Source organism: Lepidochelys kempii, chromosome 1 (genome assembly GCF_965140285.1).
Source record: "Lepidochelys kempii isolate rLepKem1 chromosome 1, rLepKem1.hap1, whole genome shotgun sequence".
Lineage (NCBI taxonomy): Eukaryota > Metazoa > Chordata > Testudines > Cheloniidae > Lepidochelys > Lepidochelys kempii.
In genome coordinates, this window is record NC_136380.1 from 14,993,975 (window position 1) to 15,017,621 (window position 23,647).

The 23,647-nt window shown below is 42.9% G+C and overlaps 1 protein-coding gene across 4 annotated transcripts in view; it reads left to right on the forward strand.

Moving 5' to 3' along the window:
• The first annotated feature begins 6,269 nt into the window (after positions 1–6,269).
• Positions 6,270–23,647, forward strand: part of UVRAG (UV radiation resistance associated) — a 163,360-nt gene continuing 145,982 nt past the window's right edge. For 3 of the 4 annotated variants that reach the window (XM_073335049.1, XM_073335056.2, XM_073335058.1), the window contains exon 1: positions 6,270–6,524. In XM_073335049.1, coding sequence (XP_073191150.1) covers positions 6,444–6,524 — 81 coding nt within the window. In that variant the 5' untranslated portion in view covers positions 6,270–6,443. The remainder of the gene's footprint in view (positions 6,525–23,647) is intronic. The other variant, XM_073335055.2, reaches the window with a different exon arrangement.

The window sequence follows — 23,647 nt, forward strand, 5'->3', positions numbered from 1 at the left end:
TCAGAAGAAAAATACATAATAAATTAACAACCACTTCTATCAATGCCTGCCTACTTCTTAGTGGCCCCCCATCCAATTTCCTTGAGCAGTTTTTTGAGACATGAAATATATTTTTTCTAAAGGATGGTTTGTTCTATTCCATTAAAAATGCTTCTTAAAATTCTCCTAATAATCATTCTAATTTTTTCTTGGCCTTATTTTCCAAAAAGTGACTGGAAGAAATAGTTTCTGGCCAGCCTTAGTATTGAAATGAATAGCCCTCTTATCACGGGGATTTTGTGAGCTTAGTTCTTACATGAACACAAGACTCATAAGCTTGTTAAATATTTACATTCCCTGCCTGAAAGCAAGTTGATTATTCTGAAAACATTGTTGCTGTAGCAGTATATTGGATTCACATGAGCAGAACTGAGGATTTGTTGATGGAGTTATGAGTACTACATATCTGTATATTTGCTGCAGCTACAGAAATGTTACCTGAAGAGTCCCTTCATGATAAAAACAGATCAAGGACTATTCCTTCTCTTGGTATTGTCTCACTCCTTAATTTAGGTAACTCTAGAATCATCAAATGTGCACAAATAGACATCATTATTGGTAGAAAATTTCAAATTACAATTTGCTAAGTCTTTAGCCAATTACAAAGGATCTGATGTAATTCCCAGTGCACAGCTGAGATTTTCAGCACTGTATTACTGTTATTATTAATAATTTAAGTGCCTTCAGAGTGGTTGGTACTATATAAAACATAAAGGAAGTCACAGTCTCTGCCCAAAAGAGTTTATAAATTCTACGATGAAATATATTCAGAATATGCTATTATTATTCGCAGGCCACATACAATCTACAGATCCATATTAAACTATGTAAAGTTCACACTTAAGCTATCAAAAGCAAAGAAATCCCATCCTATCATCTTGTAATAAATACCTTGGTATTACAACACATACGGAACTGTAGGTACTGACTGTTTTGGCGCCTCTGGCAATAAATTCCTTCTCACAATGAGTTGGAAAAGGGCAAAATTCTAATCTGAACTATGAATTAGGATAGGGTCAGCTCTTCAACTGATATAAATTGTATAACTCCATGAACTTCAGTGGAGTTATTTTGATTTACTTTAGCTGAGGATCTGGTCCATTTTCTTTATTATGTGGACAGAGGATTTGTTGTTGTTGGCTGTGTCTTAATTTTCTTTCAGAGGGAGAATTTTAGTTTTTAATGGTTAAATTGTTGAATAGTTCTCCCAGTCTCTGTTTAGCTGTAACCAAACTCCTTCTCCAGCTACGTATTGTGTTAGAGGCTGTAAGAAAACACCTTGTACCTGAACCTTTCCAAACAACACAAGTAATTCAAGAGTATTTTGAGATTCTCATATCTTGACATACAGTGAAAAAACTTGTTTTGTTAAATAACAAAAAATCAAAAGCAGACTGCACCGTCATTACATCATGCCAGCCTGGTTTTGCCATAGGCTGCTACCTACAGTACACTAGTCTTGGACTTTTCATTGATGAAACACTATAATAAAATACAGAGGAAAATCACACAAACAGTGAAGTGAGAGCTATGTTATACAAAGAAAAGGTATAAAGAAATGCTTCTCTCACTGATGTCAATGGCAAAACTCCCATAGATTTATGTGCAAACAGGATTTGCCCGAGGATTAGTAACTCCAATGCTTTTTCAGTGCTTTAATCAAATCTTCTGGGACTATGCCATGACAGCTTTTATATTGCTCTTGTGGATTAAGTTATTATTGAGAGGTTCTAGCTTCTCATTATAAACTCAATTTTCAGAACTTCATCAAAACATTCAACCTGAAATTGCATGTACTGCATGAGGGTACTAGTTGATGTCTGCTACAGACCACCAGATTACACCAGGAATAGGATGATCATCTCTTTACACACCTACCTATGATGTGAAAGAAACAAATAGGGGATTTCAGTTTGAGTGACATGCTGGAGGTCTCATGTTGCCCGTACTAAAATATCCTTGGAATTTCTAAACATTACAGATGACAATTTCCTAACTCAAACAGTGTTGCAGCCAACACAGGAATTCGATGTTAGACCTTGTCCTAACAGATAAAGAGGAACCGATGACAGAATTAAAAGTTAATGCTAGTTTAGGTACAAGTGATCATGCCTTGATCAGATTTATAATCTGCAAGCAGAATAAAGTCCAGACCAGTAATATATATACTTGTACTTTAATAGATTCAATTTCACAAAGCTGAAAACAATTATAAAACCAATCAGCTGGGAGGAAGAACTTAATCAGAAAGGAACACCTTACTAGATGTCTAAAATGTCACAATCCCATATCTGAGGAAGAAGACTGTGCTGGTTAAAAAACCAAAACCAAAACTTGTTTATAGGGGAAGTGAAGGCAGCTGTAAAAAAATAAATAAATAAATAACACAACAAACGGAAGAAAGAGGAAGCTGATAGTAATGGATATAAATCAGAAGGTAAGAATTGTAGAAAATTAATAATGGAAGACAAGGGACACAAGGAGAAATCTAGGGCAAGCAGACTTCAGGACAATAAGAAGGATATTTAAAAATATACCAGAAACAAATATATTTCTGACAATGGTACTGGTCCATTACCAGATGGAAAGGGTAGAATTATCAGTAATAATGCAAAAAAAGCAGAAGTTCAATAAACAACTATACCTACAAACTGGAATGTGCACTTCTCTCCTTTAGCTAATGTAACCCTTCTGCCCGTCAGAGTTGGCAGCAACAAGGGCCGGGTTCAATATCTAGGGGTTCCATTCCAATAACACAATGCAAACCGGCTCGAGCCCCCACCCAGTGACCTGGGACAAATATATACCACCCCCGCTGGGCGCCTCCAAGAGGCAATACTTCCCCTCTCGCAAGCACATAGTCTGAGTGTAGCAAAAGTCTTTTAATTACAGAGAGAAACAATGTGGCATTATGTTGGGGAAACACCACCAACAGGATTCATAACACAACCCATGAGCAAAAACAACCCCACCCCAGGCAAATTGGGGCATGCCCTTTTCCCTTTGGTTCTTGAGTCCAGCAACCCCAAATCACCCAAAGTCCCAAAAGTCCAATGCCCCAAAAGTCTCTGTCTCTGGTCAGGGCAGCCCCAGAGTTCGAAAGTTTATCGGCGGAGCTTTACCTCCCAACCTGGGTGGAAATGGGACGGGGGTAAGAGGCACCTTACGTGATCTGAAGCTGACCGCCCCATAGCTCCATAGCGGCGCTCCGCTCCGCCAGCCGCCCCACAAAACTCCTTCGCTCAGCTGCGCTCCGCTCCGCCAGCCGCCCCACGAACTCCTTCACTCAGCTCCACGGCCCACAAGCAGCTCCTGCCATCCACACACTGCTCCGCGTCGAACTGCTTCACCAGCCGTCCCGCAAACTGCTCCACAATATATCTTCAGGCTCCCCCACTACTTAACACAACACTCAGTGATTGCAGCTCTTAGGTGAATTCAGCTTATAGTAGGGGAGCCCCAGTGCTGGTGCACTGTCAGCCCAAAGTGAGCTCAGCAGCCTATAACTAGACTTCTAATGAAATCAAAATTAGCTCTGATATTCCACAGTGGAGAGAGGAGGAAGTGCAATCAGCATGTAAGGCCCTCACCAAGGGGCCCATACCACCAAGTATTAATACTTGTCCCCAGCCGCTCTCCATTCACACAGTTTTGGAACCCATGACCCTTGCCTAGCGAGTGCTACTTAGATGATGGTGAATCCCTCCATCATAACAAAAGGCCACATACAGTTCCAAGCACAGTTCCCATAATCAGGGTAATAACAATTTATTCTTCCTGCCCCAATAACAGAGACACTGGGGATCCCACAGCAGCCAAAGTGACCATTTGGGCAGCTATGGTCTCATTCTAGGCATGGTGGGTGTGCCTATGCAAATGAGATCGGCCCCTGAAGTTCTTTTCCACAACTTGCCACACCTCACCACCAGATGTCAGGGTGGAGCTCATCCTGACACTGCTTACACTAATAAGCAGAATTGGTTTTAAGAGTATACTGTGTTGACAACTAACTCCCATAATTTTAACACGAGTCTTTTGATTTTGGGTTTATTTTTAAGGCCCCAACTTCTGGAATAAAGAGATGGCAAAAGAATCTCAGCTTTCATTAAAAAAAAAAAAAAGTTTCTAGCCCTCATTGTTAAGGAGAAAAGCTTTAGAATGCAACCTAAGGGCAAAGAAAGCAGAACACAAACAAAATGAACCCAAAATGTATTATTTTTAAAAATCTCATGATTTTTTGTGCCTGGATTAATGATGTTTTAATGCATGAGGTTGGCCATACTGGCTGAAAATGTTGAGATATACAGTAGAACTTCAGAGTTCCAAACACTTTGGGAATGAAGGTTGTCTGTAACTCTGAAATGTTCATAACTCTGAACAAAACATTATGGTGGTTCTTTCAAAAGTTTACCGCTGAACATTGACTTAATATAGCTTTGAAACTTTACCATGCAGGAAAAAAATACTGCTTTTAACCATCTTAATTTAAATGAAACAAGCACAGAAACAGCTTCCTTCCCTTGTCAAATCTTTTTTTTTTTAAACTTTCCCTTTATTTTTTAGTAGTTTATGTTTAACACAGTACTGCTCTATATCCTGCATTTGCTTTTTTTGTGTGTGTATCTCTGCTGCTGCCTGATTGCGTACTTCCAGTTCCAAATGAGGTGCATGGTTGACTGGTCAGTCCAGGCCATGGTAAGAGCTGCTCAGGGATCCCAAGCCACTGTGGGGATCCCCGAAGTCTCAGACCCTCTGCGGGCTCTTATCACAGTCCAGCTTTGGCCTGGTTTGGCAAGAGGGCAGGGCCTCAGGGGGAAGAGGAGGAGCAGGGGTGGGGCCTCTGGGGAAGAGGAGCTGCAGGGGTGGGGCCCTTGAGGGGAGTGCTCCTGCATGTTTCCCGATTTGCCTTTTGAAAAGGTGGTCACCCTACCAGCACTGTTTTAGATAAAATATAAAGCAGATTTATTAACTATAGAAAGATAGATTTTAAGTGATTATAAGTAGCAAGAGTAGAGATCAAAGTTGGTTACGTACGAAATAAAAATAAATTCACAGTCTGAGTTCTATAAACTAAACAGGATTTGAATCAAGCAGTGTCTCACCCTGACAGATGGTACAAACAGATCAGATCCTCAACACACAGGCTAGAACTCTCTCTTGGCCTGGGACCACCCTCCCCCAGTTCCAACTCTTTGGACTCCAGATGTGTTTCCAAGTATTGAGTTGTGGGGGTGTGAGGCCAAGCAATGATGTCACGGTCTCTCTTTTGATACCTTCTCGCTGCTGCTCTGACATGCGGGTCAGGCAGCCCCTGTTGGGCAGGCAGTCTCCATTTGCCTATATGCTCCCTGTGAGAAGTCTTTGAGACAGAATCATAGAATATCAGGGTTGGAAGGGACCTCAGGAGATCATCTAGTCCAGCACCCTGCTCAAAGCAGGCCCAATCCCCAATTTTTGCCCTGGATCCCTAAATGGCCCCCTCAAGGATTGAACTCACAACCCCTGGGTTTAGCAGGCCACTGGGCAAACCACTGAGCCATCCCTCCCTCCCCCCATTGGGAGAGGGGATTCCCTTTTAATGGGCCACCAGCATAGTTGGCTGGTCCCTTTTTGCAGCTGAGAGGCTGGTGGTGGGCGTCCCCCAACCCCACAAGATATTTCCCTCACTCAGATGGCAATTCCTCCACAGACAAGGGAAGTAGGTGCAATCCCACAGCAGATTAACGTGCAAGGGATCAAGACTTTTCAAAGGAGGCCTCAGGAGGCACTGTGGGCGGGCTGCGCTGCCTGCTGGGCTCCGGGGACAGGGAGGCGGGTGCACAGCATGGCTGCACCCTGGGAGAGGCTCCTGGCCTGTCACCGCCAGGGCAGTCCGAAGCAGGGCCAGGCCAGCCTAACGGGCTCCTCTGTTGCCATGGTGACTGGCTCCCTCCCTGGACGTTACCCTGAAAAACATTTTTCTCATCTCACGTGATAAAAACACGTCCCCACGTGATGGGGTACAGCTATCTGTCAATTACAACCAAGTTGTCCAATCAGCATCGCCATCCTCTGTTGTCGTCCCGCCTCGCCTTCGAAGTACTTCACCCAATCAGGAGGCTGGTGGAGGCATATACCTTTCCGCGGTTTGACAGCGAGGGGGCTTATCTGAAAGCACCGTTGATTGACTCCTGCAGCTACCAATCGTTGTCCGGTCAGGCAGCTCGGAGTCCCACCGCTTATATCCACGGGCCAATCAGCGGTCGGATCTCTCCCAGCACTGCGGTAATATGGCTCCTGAGTGAGCGGTCCCGGCTCGGTGCTGCTACCGCCATTAACCCCTTGGTGCTCGTTTGCGGTGGAGGGGCCGCGGGGCCGATGCGCAGGCGCCTCCCGCGCTCCCGGGCCGCCGCCCTCCCGTGAGGATGAGCTCGGCCGTCGGCCCCGCCGCGCTACCCGCGGGCTCCAGCAGCCGGGCCCTGCATGTGGAGCTGCCCTCGCAGCAGGTAGCCGGGGGCGGGGTGGGCGCGGGGCCTCCGGGAAGGGCCTGGGAGTGGTAACGGGGGTGGTGGTGGTAGGAGGGTCTCTGGGGCGAGCGGTTGGAGAAGAGAGGGGACTGTTGTTGGGGGGGGCGGGGACTGCGCCGGGGGGGCGCTAGGGGTAGGTGGGGGGGGCGGGGACTGCGCCGGGGGGGGCGCTAGGGGTAGGTGGGGGGGCGGGGACTGCGCCGGGGGGGGCGCTAGGGGTAGGTGGGGGGGGCGGGGACTGCGCCGGGGGGGGCGCTAGGGGTAGGTGGGGGGGCGGGGACTGTTGTTGGGGGGGGCGGGGACTGCGCCGGGGGGGCGCTAGGGGTAGGTGGGGGGGGCGGGGACTGCGCCGGGGGGGGCGCTAGGGGTAGGTGGGGGGGGCGGGGACTGCGCCGGGGGGGGGCGCTAGGGGTAGGTGGGGGGGGCGGGGACTGCGCCGGGGGGGGGCGCTAGGGGTAGGTGGGGGGGGCGGGGACTGCGCCGGGGGGGGGCGCTAGGGGTAGGTGGGGGGGGCGGGGACTGCGCCGGGGGGGGCGCTAGGGTGGGCATTCGCCAAAGTATTGGTAAGCAGGATAAATGCTGGAGAGGCAGCTATGGGGGAAAGTCCTTGGGATATGTGGGGTGGGGGAAGAAAAGGGGAATCTGTGGAGCATTGAGAGGAGCGGGGCAGATTCATTGGGCTTCATAGGTGGCAACATGGAAACAGTTGTTTTTTTTGAAGGCGTGTGTGGCATTGCAGTATCTAGCAATCTTTTCTGTTTCCTAGACCCCCAAGTTAAGTTGTTTTACGCTTTTTTGCAGTGATTGGACAAATATTATTGTTTTAATGGAATCAGGGAAAGAAAAAAAATCTTTCTGGAGTGTCTGTCAGTAAAAATGGTTCCATTATTGCTGTTTAAAAAACTGATGAGACTCTGCCCACCTCCTACTCTCTCTTTCTGATTACCCCATCTTTCTTGTTTGTTTTGGCTGTTGGCTCACTGGGTGAGCCTTTTAATCTTGGAGAGTGTGTTTAAAACAAGGTTAAGTAAGTAACCCAATTTCTTCTGTTATAATCGTATAAAGGTTTAGCAGTGTGTATTTAACAAAGCTCGTGCTTTTCTCTCATGAATACAGATTCTTGTAGCTCATTTATTTAAGAATAACTCAAGGCCTGGTCCACACTTAAAAAAATTAGATCCACCTAGATACGTCATTCAGGGCTGTGAAAAGCTTCACGTGCTGAGCACTGTAGTTAAGTCAGCATAACCCCTGGTTTAGATGTAGCTAGGCTGAAGGAAGAAGTCTTCTGTTGACCTAACTAGTGCCTCTTAGGGCATGTCTGCACTTACCGGGGTAGATTTAGTGAGTCTAGTGAAGACCCGCTAAATCGGCCACAGCGCTCTCTCCTGTCAACTCCAGCATGCCACCGGAACGAGAAGTGTAAGGTAAGTCGACAGGAGAATTTTTCCCATCGACCCAGCACGGTGTAGACACCGCAGTAAGTTGTTCTAAGCTACATTGGCTCCAGCTATGTTATTCACATAGCTGGAGTTGCCTGATTTAGGTCTACTTAACCCCATAGTGTAGACCTGCCCCCAGAGAGGTAGATTAACAACAACAATGGGGAAAACCCCTTCTGTTGCCTGAGGAAGTGTTTATGCTACAGTGACATAGCTGCAGTGGCTGTACTGTGGACATACCCAGTGGCTCAGAATGTGAATTGGAGTAGTATAATGTTAGAAGTCAAACTTCAAAACTCTTACCTTTATCAGTGTGTATAATTCGTGACTGAGATTATCCTTTTCTGTTTTTTTTTTTCTTTGAAGCCCTATCAAATAAGACTTTAATCTGCATCCTCAGAAATGGGTTTGTTACTTTTTGCTCCAGTTGTAACTGACAGCTAAAGAACAGAAGGAAGCTGCATTTCTTAGTTCTATGTGCCTGTAGATAAGTACCTAAGCATGATTCGGAGAACATCAATAGACATCAAAATCAGCTGAAGAGAAAACTAGCTCCATTGTAAAACCGCTCCCTGCCAAAAGATCTGGAAGAGACCTAATAAAAAGAGATTGATGCTCACATTTTTGGAGGGTCCACTTGTGTGATGGTGGTTAATATTAGAAGGGTTAAAGTAGCATCTATGAGCCTGCGGGCCTGTTGTGCTAGGCATTATACAAACGCATAAAAGCCATGGTCTGAAGAGCCTACATTCTAAACACACAGGAATTCTGTGACAGAGCTTGGAATTGAAGCCAAGGCTCTTGAATACTAGTCCAGTGTCTTAACCTTAAGACCAGACTTCCATCTCCACCATAGTATCTGGCCTTGATGCCCATGGTTTAGACTGAGGTGTAAAATGTTTTTCATTTTACGCCTTCAGGGCAATAACACCCTGCAAATGTCTACTTCCTTTCCTCCTTAAAAAATGCTAATAATCATAGTAGGCAACAATGGTGAAACTTTTGAGCCTGTACTGGGTTTTTGGCACATAGGTGAAGGAGCAGTCAATTTTGTTATAGCTGAAATTTAAATCTAGGCAAAAATACAAATAGATACTTACATTTTTAAATGCTTTTCATTTCTCTATTAATGAGAAATAATATGAAAGTCATTCTGACTTAATAGCTGTATCTTATTCTAATGTTTGTATAACTTTAAAAATCTGAGTGCAATCCCACATGACTCAGGCTGATTTTCTACTGCTAGCACAGAGCACATATGTACACTTACTGATTCATGTACCAGTACTTGGTGCCTTATTAGAACAGTCGGGGCCACCCTGGAACTGTGCAAACGAGAAATGGTGACCTGAGTTCAAAGCTATTTATCCCAGGAAAGAAAAAAAATGCTTAAATTGTAGCATATACCAAATATTGTATATGCATGTGTAGTGTTTGCACTGTTTGAGGATGTAATTAGCCTACAATTCTGTCAAAATGTTAGCGTCTCTTCTTTGGCTAAAGAACAGGATCAATGAACCTAAAAACTGTTGAAACTGACATACTTCCTCATCTGAAAAATTACTTTTTGAAATAAAATAGTCCATTGAGTTGTCTTCATTCTAGTGGCTGAATGCTTCATCATGCATGGAGCAGCTAACCGGGGTCAAGAGGACCATAAGGTATCTTTCTAGCCTTGGTATGTAACCACATAAAACAAGTTTTCTAGTCCTTATTCCTTCCTTCAGACAGCCTATGACAGACTTCTAGGCTTGCAGTTACGGAAGGATCTGAACAAAAATGCAGTCTTAACATTGGGAGCCAGTCATGCTTCAGTAAAGTGATTTGTTGAAAGTTGCTGTACTAATTACTGATTCTTGATCAAATGGAAAGTAATGTGTAGTTATTTAGAGAGAGGAATGCCCCTTTTCATGGTTTCATGTAGCCTGTGGCCCATTTCTGCTTGTGTTGAAATTGCTAAGAATTCTGCTATTGATTTCAGTATGAGGTGGTTTGGAGATCTTAATGAACTGTGGTGGGGATGATGATTGAAGGCCCTCAAGTTTTGTGTCTAATCAATTTTCTTGTTATGTAAACCACTGCATTAACACTCAGCTTGTAATAAATGTCTCATTAATATATATATGTGAGATGCAGTCAACTTAAATATCACACTTTTTTTGAATTTTGAGTAACCGCTTACTGTAATTTCCTCTAGTTTTTCATCTTTACATTATGCATTGATGTATTCACTGTAGTTCATTTTCTGTTTGTGTGAGTCTTTCTAAAAATTTTCTCTGCCCCATCTATGAGAGAGGAGGAAAATGTGACTGTAAAACCACAGAAATTGGCAGGGGGACTTGAGAACTTTTGTTTTTGTTTGTTTGTACTACTTAGAAGCTCCAGTCAGATAGATGTAACTTAGGTTAGTGCATAGAGTTACTCTAGCTTGTTCTGGGGACCATTGATTAAAGATTGATGTCCCTCTAATTCTATAGTTGTCCCATGATCATTTTTAGAGACTTGCATTGAACTCTGAAACCAACCACAATAAATGATCTTCAGGAGGGTTGGGGTAAAGAGTATATTCTTAGATTACAACATACATATTAAGCAGTATCCTGAAGTTCTTGCCGGGGATTGGGGCTCTCTGTCTCCTCTTTGAATAGTGAATTTCTGGTGAGTAGGAGATCTGAATCCTTCTGCTGTTTTACAAAAAATCTTAATGTCCATAAAAGCACGGCTCTTGTCTGCTCTGAAGTTTTATGTGAAAGACCCCAACACAGTAAGCTACATATTATGTAATCTGCCTCTTAGGAATGAGGGATGAATTGATCCTTTTGGGATTCAGCTCTCATTCCAAGGTGTCTGAGTATATTAAATTTGAAGTTTATATTACTAAACCATTCCCCTGGATCTTGGGTTCAAACAAACCTTAACAAATTAACATAACTTTTATAAAGTTATGGCTGGAATTCCAGTCCATTGAGTCTATTTTGCTGAGCTGTGGGTTCCCTTAGCGGCCCCATAAATCCAAATACTTGGCTAGATTTCTGGACTCTAATAATAAAATACTAAAATGCAATCCCTCACCTGAAGGGCATACAGTCTGAAGTCAGACATGACTTAAATGGATATAAGAACAAATAATGTTTTAGCAAGGGTTAATTCCCCACTGTCTCTTAAGGCATATACATAACTTTTCTCTTCTTGTAAGCAGTGTGACAGAATTGAGATTTTTAGCATGGATATGAAGAGATGTTGCTGGCTTGGTGTATGTCCCTTCTGCTTGAAACAAAAACACAATCTGGAGATGGGAGTGGAAGCAACTTTTGTCCAAATTTGAGAACAAGTTTGTGTGAGCCACTAGTTTTATTAACTACAAAGGAATGGCAAAGAGACTTTCTGTTATGGTATATAATTTTATTAATCTGTAGTAAAAAATGGAGTAATTTTTTTAAACTTTCCTACTAGTTATAGGACACTGATAGCTTTTGTATAAAAGAGGAAGTGAAGTGTTAAACAACACTAGAGGAGAAAAATGAATGGCTGAAAGGAGACAGGAAATTTAGCATTTAATTGGGGTTTTCACCTTTTTTGGGCTTGGAATAATTATTTCAGTAAGGGGTTTGATTTTTCCCTTCCTCCCCCAATAGTTGTAGTGGTAAAATCCCTAGTATGGACACAGTTGTACCATTAAAGGTGCCTTATGTTGGTACTTCCCTTCCTGTTGGGAAGAGCCATACTAGTATAAGGCACCTTTATAACAGTAGAACTGCATCCACACTAGGACGTATATCTCTAATTATAGCTAAAGCAGTACAACTTCATATATAGACAAGGCTTTAAAACTGTTACAATTTGGGACTAGATTCTTGCTGTATACACAGTGCAGTTTTCAACTTTGTTATTCTTCTACTCCCCCAGTCTATTCCTAAGGAGGGTATAGATTGTATGCTTAGCATTGAAATATGATACGTAGCTTAGTGCTAACTGCTAGTATCTTCTAATGATACAAGTTGTTTGATATCTTGATGCTTTCATAGAGTTGCACGCAAGCTTTTTTAAATTACAAGCTAATTATAGTCCATATATTCGCTACTAAGGACAAAACTAGGTGATAAACTCCTGTCGGGTCGTCTTTGTCTGCTCTACCCTTGCTTTGTGTCATGACAGCATTTTATCTTTATTTACAAATTTTATTAGTAATAACTAGGCATGCGCACCCTTTAAAAGCATATATAATGTAGTGCATGCAGTCTGTTTGTGTGAAATCAGGTGGCTCTTACTAAGACTGAAACTGCCTTGTTTTGAGCTGGTGATGCAAGCTTGGTATCACAATTAAGTGCATCTATTTACACTTTAAAAGTCTTCCATCTGAGGATCTTAAAGTGCTTTACAGGCATTCATAAACCTGTCAACACCACGCTGTGAGGTAAAGGAATATTACAGGTTGGCTGTGGAGGAGACAAACTTACACACAGAGATGAACTGACTTTCTCAAGCTTGTGGCAGAGTAGGGACTGGAACCAAGGGTCTTCAGTTTGGTCCCATTTCCTAACCACTAGTATCCTTGCCCCATTGTAGCATTGAACCAAGTTCCTCCTTGCCCCATTGTAGCATTGAACCAAGTTCCTTCTTTGGGACTTCATCTTGTAAAAGGTAAGCCTTTTATATAGGTAAAATAAAAGGAAATTCTTTAGAGAGCTTGTTTAAAATACTTTTAAGTTTTCCTTGTTGTGGAACTAGAGAGATAAGTATGCATATCTTTCCTATTTTCATAAGATATGGAGGGCAAAATTGATCTGGCTGAGAGCAGGGTTGGGGGCAGATACTATTTAACTTATGGTTGCATTCTTCAGATATCTGTTGTATGTTGGTCAGTTTCTTATCTATAACTTCTCATGTAGAATTGTTTTGGGTCCTTATCATTGCAGTGACTACATGATAAATATAACTGTTGGAGTGATATGAGGAAGGAAGTCAATTGTTTGCTTTAAGTTTCTTTAATTTCTTGTTAGTAGTTTTCTGAGCATTTGCTCTTTTCCTTTCCACTCCCAGCTCATGTAGAGAATGTAATGTTTTATATTTTGAGCCTCTAACTTGTTACATCTAACCCATTAATTTGGGTCTTTAGGATAATAAAGTCAATGGTATTCACTGCCCATGATATCTGAAGATCTCCCTATTTCATTTTAACTGTTCACATGCTACTATTTGCACAAAATTTAGCCTATTCTATGTGAATGGAATTTCTATGGGTCAGTCAGATTTACTGGATTGATATAAGTATTAATAATGTGGATGGTGTATGTAAACTGATGGGGTAGAGGGAAATGCAAATATATGGTCTGGGATCATATCAACAGCTAGATGTGAATTTTAGTTTTGGTCTTGTCTGACTCACTGGTTCTGCACTCTGTTAAAAGGTAGTGTGTGGATTTGTAAGTCATAATTTCTTCTTTGTTTCACATAATTATTTGCTATTGGTGAGCAATTACCAACTGCAGTGATCAGAGTTTTGAGACAGAAAACTGTCACTTTTTTTCCAAGCATAAAACTGAAATTGTGAATTAAAGTATTTCCCAAGGAAAGACCCTGGGGGACAACAGAGTTTGGGTACCTTTTGAGGGGAAGGGAGGATGGTATATTAAAAAGGCCAAAGCGCAAAAAAAAAAAAAAAGTGTTGTAATGACTGCCTGTGAGGAGGCAACTAGTCCTGTTTGGCTTTGAAAATCAGTGTTGCAGTTCTCCATTAGGATTTACATCATCTGCTATAGACCAAGATGGTTGGTGGTTCTGACGTTAACAAATAGACTTTATTTGCCTCTTCACAAATCCCAGTTTTAGCTAATGAAGCATTCTTCCAGATCCCAAACATACACAATTCTTCTCGAAGAACCCACTTCCAAATGGGCCATCTCAAATACTGAGGTCCTTCTTACCCAAGGGGAGTTCATTTCTCCTTCCCCTTATCTGAGTTTTGTTAGATGTTATCTTAAGCAAACCTCTTGACACATTAATTGGGTAGACCTCTTAGCTGATTTTTCCCAAACTAACAGTAACCCTTACCTTTCACCTTGTGGCAACTCTGCAATAAGTTTTTTTATTACAGCAGGAATGTCAGTGACAGCTATAGTTAAAGGCTGCATAACTGTCTTAATTCTAGCCCTATGTTTCAGTTCAGATTTTTCAAGCTTGGTTTCTGCTCAAAGTTCAACATCTCTGAAAGCGAAACAAAAACTTTTCAGTGGCCTTTAAGTACCAGGAGAGGGGAAACATGATTTTCTTATTTAAAAATTGCATCCTACTTTTAAACAGTTCTGCAGCTGAACAGCTGGGGATTGAAAGCTGAAATTTTGTTAGTGAAATATCTTTCACTGACAATTAGTTTGTGCTAGTGAAAATAGTTCTTGATTTAACAGTTGACTCTGTGCAAATGATACATGTGAAGTAAATCTTCTCTTGTCTTGCTCAATTCCTAGAGGGCACAAGCTTAAAAAGCTTAGTGGTACATGCATACACAGTGTATGTGGCTGCATAGAGAAAAATGTAGTAAAAAGTGGACGGGGTGAAAGGCAAGGGCTCTTAAGATGCATGGAACTTAGGGAATGCTGCTTTAAGCCCTTTAAGACTTACAGGAGGGAGTGCCACTGATGTATCTTGGGTGTTTTGCAGCTCATAAGGCTACATTTTAGTCATGGGTATTTTTAATAAAAGTCATGGACTGATCAGGCAGTTAACAAAAATTCATGGTCTGTGACTGTTCCATAACTTTTATTATATATCCCTGACTAAAACTTAGGGGTGGGGGTGGGTGGCCCTGGGAGTGCTATGGGTGCTGGTGGGGAGGGGCAGCCCTGGGGCACCATGGGTACTTGGGGGTGGGCATGCGGGTATTCGGGGGAGGGGGAGGTTGGCGGGCTGGGGCAGCTTCCCTACTTGGCTCTTGGAAAGCAGCGACCTCCAGTTCCTAGCTCCACATGCTGCCTCCACTCCGCCCTAAGTCCCGGTTCTGCAGCTCCTATCAGAGGCAGCAAGTAGAGCTAGGAGCTGAGGGAGGGGAGTTCCTGTTGCCCTTCTGGGGAGCACCCCCACAGGTAAGTAGTGCCCCACACCCCAATCCTCAGCCCGCCCATACCCAAACTCCTGCTGCTGGGGGGCAGAGAGGGGTCAAGACTGTCCCAGCGACTGGCCCCGGGGCTGCCCGAGCTGCTCAGGCAGTTCCTGGGCCAGCTGCACAGGCTGCTCCAGAAGTCACGGAGGTTACAGAAAGTCACAGAATCCGTGACAAACATGGAGCCTTACTCATAGGTCTTGCAGAAGAGGGCCTTCATTCCATTTACCTCCTTAAAGTGTGCGAGTCCAGGTCTTTCAGTGGTGTCTAGACTCATAGCTCCAAGTTATGGAATTCATATGCATTATTGAGAATTCTCCTGGTTGCAAAAGAATTTGCAAGTCTTGGACACTGAAGTTGCTTCCATCTTTAAATAAAAACATTGAAGTTGCATGGCTAAAGGATCAATTTAGGAATTGTAGAGTTAAGGTTGCTCTGTAGCATATGCAAGGTTAAGGGTATGTGCCACATTATACTGAGACTGTATACCTGTAAAAAGAGTTAGCAGACCCTTTATGTGCTGTGGTGGATCTATTTAAAAACTGTAATGAATTTTGAAAGTATCTATTCTAGTGATATTTCGTACACACAACTGAAAATACTGTTTGAACCAGTAATACCTGTAAAACTGGAAAGAACTTTTAGGGTTTTCTCATTGTTACTGGCACCATCCTTGTAATACAGTCTTTCTTCCCTTTAGCCATCCATTATTATGGGGGTCAGCAACCTTCGGCACGTGGCCCATCAGGGTAATCCGCTGGCGGGCCGTGAGACATTTTGTTTACATTGACTGTCCGCAGGCATGGCCCTCTGCTGTTTCCCGCAGCTCCCATTGGCTGGGAACGGCGAACCATGGCCATGGGGGGCCTGCGGACGGTCAACGTAAACAGAATGTCTTGCGGCCCACCAGCAGGTTACCCTGATGGGCCGCGTGCTGAAGGTTGCTGACCCCTGCATTATTTTCACCTTACCCAGGGTAAAGCCTTGGCCAAATTGATCTCAGATCCATTTTTGATCCTCCGCTTGGGAAAGTCAAGACACCATGCTATCTGGGTTCAACTGGAAAGGAGATGTAGCATGCTGGTGGGGCTGTAGTGCCATCAGTTTTGCTGTCTTCTCCAGTGGTTTCAATTGCACGTTGGAGAGAAGGGGGCGACAAAACCCCACAAGAACACCTTTGGTACATGACCAGTTAACCAGTATGTCCTTCAGGATCTCTGCTCAAATGGTTCTGCTCTTGAGCAGTCCACAGTTGTGTTTAAAATTTCATGATCAGCTGTGTCATTGGATTCAAGTAACTAAAAATGTGAGTAACATCTGTGCTCCCAGTTTGCTCTATTTAAACTAGACGCTGATTATAATTAAGGCCTTGTGTACATAGTGGCAAGCTGGGGAATCAGTACAATATTAAAAGTTAAATATTAATCAACTTATTGGACTCTGCTACATTTTCAATCTTCAGAAGGCTGCAAATATTTTGACAACATACAATACAAGTGCATTGAAGGGATTGTGGGGAAGGTGGGGGTTTTGACATCTGGATAAGGGACGGTTAGTGCTCTTGACACACAGGAAATTGTGGGAGGCCACTTGGGACTGTGGAATAAGCTTATTAACTGGCTGTTTCTGGTAAAATGGTTAAGTGACCTAGTTAACAATGTAGTCATTACTTTCCTCATTGTCATGAATAGGGTCAGTGCGTACCTCTCACCTACTTAAGGCTGTCTGCAAATGTGAAGACATTGCACTGGTTGCATTCAGTTCAGATTTAAAAGGCTTTCTTTGGCATCCTAAGGGCTGCAATAATTTGAGACACATTCTATGGCTTTGGAAAACATGGGCCAAATTATGACAAGTATTAAGTGATCTGATTAACTAGCTAAATGTTCTTGTTGCAGGGTTAGTTTGTGAAGTTTGAAACTTCAGCCACACTTACTATAGCAGTTTAATATATTAGTATGCACATTAGTTAACTGTTTGCCCTCTCCCTCAACTCCAAAACAGTTAGAAGGATTTTGCTCATTTTTTCCACACAGTCCCTTTTGGGCATGGCCTAAACATGAAAATGTTTAGCCCAAAATATGGAAGTCCTGGAAAACTATGGACAAACAGGGTTATAATGGAAACAGTTTCACACACTAAACCATAGCATGCATGGTCAGCGCTCATAATTTTAAAGGAATTGTAAAGCATCCCCTGTTAGTAAAACATCGTAACCAAAGTGGACTGATAGGAACATTCTCAAAATTTACAGATAAAGACAAAGGTGGTGGTGGGGTTTTGGCTCAAAAAAGATGAGGTCAGAGGAGGTTTAAAAAACATAGGGCACAGGAATCAAAAGATAATTATGAAATAAAATCTCAAGGTGTCTCTTGAAAGTGAGGAGAGATGGAACTGAGAGAGTGGTCAGGAATGAGTAAATTCAACCCAGTAGGTCTCACCCCAGCAAGTATGACTGCTTCAAATCATCAGGTAGTTGTGAGAACCCTAAATGATGGATTGTATTAGGTAATGGGGTAAAACTCAAGGATGAGTCCCGGGTTTATACATTTAAGTTAGCAGCATTCGTTCAAAAGCCTTTATATAGGAATATTATAAGGGTATAATCTCTGTGTGGACACTTATTTTGGTAAGAATGGTTTTTTGGGTTTTTTTTTTTTTTTTTTGGTTTAGTTTAAACTCCTTCCCAAGTGACATGCGGTAAACTGAGAAAAGGCACTTAGGCACATAACCACCTCCTTCCCCAATATAACTATTGGTTTCATTTCACAGCATAAGCTATTGTGAATAAAACTCTTCTGAATCTTTCAGTTGGCTCTGTGTCGGTTGAATTTCCGCTCCATTAATCAGTGAAGTTCAGGAATCTGCCCATGCAAATGCAGTTGTGGGAGTAGCCCCTTAGTTGATCATGTGTTAATGTTTTGAGGGCTGTTGCAGACATACCTCCAGTACCTTCCCTGTACTGATCTATAAGGCAGCTAGCCTCTGCTGGATCAACTATAAGCCAATTAATGGCAGCTTGAGAGGGCAGACAGGATTAGTTGACGCACACAATTTTAAAATTGCAACTGCATAATAAAACACACACTTAGAACTTCTATCCTCTTATCCTCATTCACATTGTTGTCTTAAAAAGAAAAGGAGTACTTGTGGCACCTTAGAGACTAACCAATTTATTTGAGCATGAGCTTTCGTGAGCTACAGCTCACTTCATCAGATGCATGCCGTAGAAACTGCAGCAGACTTTATATATACACAGAGAATATGAAAAAATACCTCCTCCCACCCCATTGTCCAGCTGGTAATAGCTTATCTAAAGTGATCATCAGGTGGGCCATTTCCAGCACAAATCCAGGTTTTCTCACCCTCCACCCCCCCACACAAATTCACTCTCCTGCTGGTGATAGCCCATTTAAAAATGGATACTCTCATAAAAAAACAACCTTCCACACAAACTTCCTCGTGGCTGGATTTTACTAAAACTAGACAAGCCATTTACAACGCACACTTTGCTTCTCTACAAAAGAAAAAGGACACTAAACTTTCTAAACTACTACATGCCACAAGGGGCCACAGCAATGGTTCCCTCAACCCACCTAGCAATATTGTTAACCTATCCAACTATACTCTCAGCCCAGCAGAAGCAGCTGTTCTATCTCGGGGCCTTTCCTTCTGCCCCTCCACCCCCACGAACATGATACAGTTCTGTGGTGACCTAGAATCCTGTTTTCGACGTCTCCGACTCAAGGAATATTTCCAAAATACCTCTGAACAACATACTAATCCACAGAGACCTCCCTACCAACACTACAGAAAGAGGGATTCTAGGTGGACTCCTCCTGAAGGTCGAAACAGCAGACTGGACTTCTACATAGAGTGCTTCCGCCGACGTGCATGGGCTGAAATTGTGGAAAAGCAGCATCACTTGCCCCATAACCTCAGCCGTGCAGAACACAATGCCATCCACAGCCTCAGAAACAACTCTGACATCATAATCAAAAAGGCTGACAAAGGAGGTGCTGTTGTTATCATGAATAGGTCGGAATATGAACAAGAGGCTGCTCAGCAGCTCTCCAACACGAGTTTCTACAAGCCATTACCCTATGATCCCACTGAGAGTTACCAAAAGCAACTACAGCATTTGCTCAAGAAACTTCCTGAAAAAGCACAAGATCAAATCCACACAGACACACCCCTGGAACCCTGACCTGGGATATTCTATCTACTACCCAAGATCCATAAACCTGGAAATCCTGGGTGCCCCATCATCTCAGGCATTGGCACCCTGACAGCAGGATTGTCTGGCTATGTAGACTCCCTCCTCAGGCCCTACGCTACCAGCACTCCCAGCTACCTTCGAGACACCACTGACTTCCTAAGGAAACTTCAATCCATCGGTGATCTTCCTGATAACACCATCCTGGCCACTATGGATGTAGAAGCCCTCTTCACCAATATTCCACACAAAGATGGACTACAAGCCGTCAGGAACACTATCCCCGATAATGTCACGGCTAACCTGGTGGCTGAACTTTGTGACTTTGTCCTTACCCATAACTATTTCACATTTGGGGACAATGTATACCTTCAGATCAGTGGCACTGCTATGGGTACCCGTATGGCCCCACAGTATGCCAACATTTTTATGGCTGATTTAGAACAACGCTTTCTCAGCTCTCGTCCCCTAAAGCCCCTACTCTACTTGCGCTATATTGATGACATCTTCATCATCTGGACCCATGGAAAAGAAGCCCTTGAGGAATTCCACCATGATTTTCAACAATTTCCATCCCACCACCAACCTCAGCCTGGTCCAGTCCACACAAGAGATCCACTTCCTGGACACTACAGTGCTAATAAACAATGGTCACATAAACACCACCCTATACCGGAAACCTACTGACCGCTATTCCTACCTGCATGCCTCCAGCTTTCACCCTGACCACACCACACGATCCATCGTCTACAGCCAAGCTCTGCGATACAACCGCATTTGCTCCAACCCCTCAGACAGAGACAAACACCTACAAGATCTCTATCAAGCATTCTTATAACTACAATACCCACCTACTGAAGTAAAGAAACAGATTGATAGAGCCAGAAGAGTTCCCAGAAGTCACCTACTACAGGACAGGCCTAACAAAGAAAATAACAGAACGCCACTAGCCGTCACCTTCAGCCCCCAACTAAAACCCCTCCAACGCATTATTAAGGATCTACAACCTATCCTAAAGGATGACCCAACACTCTCACAAATCTTGGGAGACAGGCCAGTCCTTGCCTACAGACAGCCCCGCAACCTGAAGCAAATACTCGCCAACAACCACATACCACACAACAGAACCACTAACCCAGGAACTTATCCTTGCAACAAAGCCCGTTGCCAATTGTGCCCACATATCTATTCAGGGGACACCATCACAGGGCCTAATAACATCAGCCACACTATCAGAGGCTCGTATACCTGCACATCCACCAATGTGATATATGCCATCATGTGCCAGCAATGCCCCTCTGCCATGTACATTGGTCAAACTGGACAGTCTCTACGTAAAAGAATAAATGGACACAAATCAGATGTCAAGAATTATAACATTCATAAACCAGTCGGAGAACACTTCAATCTCTCTGGTCACGCAATCACAGACATGAAGGTCGCTATCTTAAAACAAAAAAACTTCAAATCCAGACTCCAGCGAGAAACTGCTGAATTGGAATTCATTTGCAAATTGGATACTATTAATTTAGGCTTAAATAGAGACTGGGAGTGGCTAAGTCATTATGCAAGGTAGCCTATTTCCTCTTGGTTTTTTCCTACCCCCCAGATGTTCTGGTTTAACTTGGATTTAAACTTGGAGAGTGGTCAGTTTGGATGAGCTATTACCAGCAGGAGAGTGAGTTTGTGTGTGTATGGGGGTGGGGGGATGTGAGAGAACCTGGATTTGTGCTGGAAATGGCCCACCTTAATTATGCACATTGTAGGGAGAATGGTCACTTTGGATGAGCTATTACCAGCAGGATAGTGAGTTTGTGTGTGTGGTTTTTGGGAGGGGGGTGAGGGGGTGAGAGAACCTGGATTTGTGCAGGAAATGGCCCAACTTTATTATCATGCACATTGTGTAAAGAGTTGTCACTTTGGATGGGCTATCACCAGCAGGAGAGTGAATTTGTGTGGAGGGTGAGAAAACCTGGATTTGTGCTGGAAATGGCCCACCTGATGATCACTTTAGATAAGCTATTACCAGCTGGACAATGGGGTGGGAGGAGGTATCTTTTCATATTCTCTGTGTGTATATAAAGTCTGCTGCAGTTTCCACGGCATGCATCTGATGAAGTGAGCTGTAGCTCACGAAAGCTCATGCTCAAATAAATTGGTTAGTCTCTAAGGTGCCACAAGTACTCCTTTTCTTTTTGCGAATACAGACTAACACGGCTATTACTCTGAAAATTGTCTTCTTAGATTTTAAACTCCTTGAAGCAAGAGCAATATGTGTATAACCATTCATCATTCGCACTGGTGTCTCTTTTCTCAGTTAAATCAGGAAAGGAAGGGCTTGCAGAGGGCAAAGACATACTGAAAGTACCCCTTAAAAAGGGCGGCATCAACTCAACAAACTGAGGGGAACAGAACACAGTGGCGCCACACTGTACACCAACCCACAACCCACTTTGAAGAGAACAGATGTGCTCAGATGTGACAGAGAAGTGACAGGAGGAAAGAAAGGGCACAACACTCCAGCCAACAACTATGTCTGCAGGGCACAAATTGGGCTCCTCAGCCACCTAAAAACCCATCAATGAACCCCCTTGGCAGACATCAGCCTCACGTCGAGGGATAGCCAAAGAAGAGAGCATCCAGCACAAGGGGCATGAATTTGGAGGTCTTACTACTACTGTGATATAAATATTTTGCTGAATAAACAATCCATGATGATCAGTTGCTGCATGATCTGACAAGATAAAACATCTAACTGAGCTTAATCTAAAACTTGAAGCGGGATCAGCATAGCAAAGGCTTGCTCCTCTCCACATGAGAAGTGACAGGACAAGCTTGGCTGCTGGACATTAGCCATGTTAGTTGCATGGGTTCCTTGATTCATACCTCAGGAAGATTGAGGTATGCCAGCTGCCTGCAGGTTGGGTCTCTGAATTAGAGCCATAGAGAAGGCAGAACTTTTTTTACCTTGGCAGTATTCCAGCAGTGACTTATGAATATTTATTTTGTTCTGGAATAGTATATCATTAAAGGGGATAGAGTTCAGTGGTTAAAACGGAGTAGGAATTGTGACTGCTGACTTCTGGTCCAAGTTCTGCCACACTTTGTCTGATCCTGGGCAGATCATTATGCCTACTGTTACCTGAATTCACCTGCCTGCAGTTTGGAGCTAGACTTCTTCCGCTTTACATTTAAGGTTCAGAATGTTCTTGTGTGGTAGGGGTATTGCCAAGTCATTTGAGATCATCTGATTAAAGTGCAAAATATCAACAGGAACATTGATGAAAATATTTTTCTGTGCCTTGTGTTAAGCTTCCTTGTTTATGGCTTCCATGATAGTTCTGGAAAGACTTTTAATGGTAGTATTATTAACGAATAACTCATCAGAATTTGAAGGACAATCAAGCACTTTCAAAAAAAATCAGATTTATTTTTGTTTATAAAGAATCTCATCAGTACTGCACCCTTGGATGTGCTGTAAAACTTCTAAAAAAGTTTTGTGTAGACACACTAGCTTTAAATTCCAGTAACAACATTGTAACTGCAGAACTAGGTGACAAAACTTGGTGGCATGATTTTTTCTTTTTTTTTTTTTTTTTGCTCATTTTTGATGGCTTTCAGAACTTCAAGATTCTGTAAAGCTCTTTGGAATACTTAAAGTATGAAAGATAGGACATAATCCTTTAATTAAGGATTTCTTATACACCGTTCAGGATTTGTTTTTCTCAATAGTGGGTTTTGTGTGATGTGGCCACTTGTTCTGAAGGAAATAGAGCGCTAACTTGCTTCAGATTGATTGATTACCATATGGTAGCTTTGGTGATCTATCCACTTACTGCCAACCGGAGCTAGAATTGAAACAAATGATTGAAAGTCCATGTCTCATTTTTAATTCCCCCTACTCAACTAATTCCCTGCAAAGTGCAGTGGACTAGGACAAATATGGTACTCAAAATAATTTTTCCATGTATTATGTTGGTCATGAAAGCCTGGAGGTAGGCTACTAAAATTTGTACTTCAGCCCATTGTGCTAAAATTCTAATAATCAGGGATCTGCTACCTATACCATCATCCTCAATATGCTGTGGAGGCTAAGAAATGTGCCTCTTGTCACTTATTAAAGGAGCAAATCAATTGGAATAATGTTTTGATATGTAGAAAACAATAGCGGTGACATTCCAAAAAAAATTCAATGTAAACCAGAGTAACTTCTTATGAGAACTGTTATTGGGATGACTCATGCCTTGTGTTTCAAATCCTGTCCCCTCCCTATGGTTCTGGCAGTAATCTGTCAGTTGATAATGGTGGCGTGCATAGCCTCTAGGAACTCTGTATATGCATCTGTTTT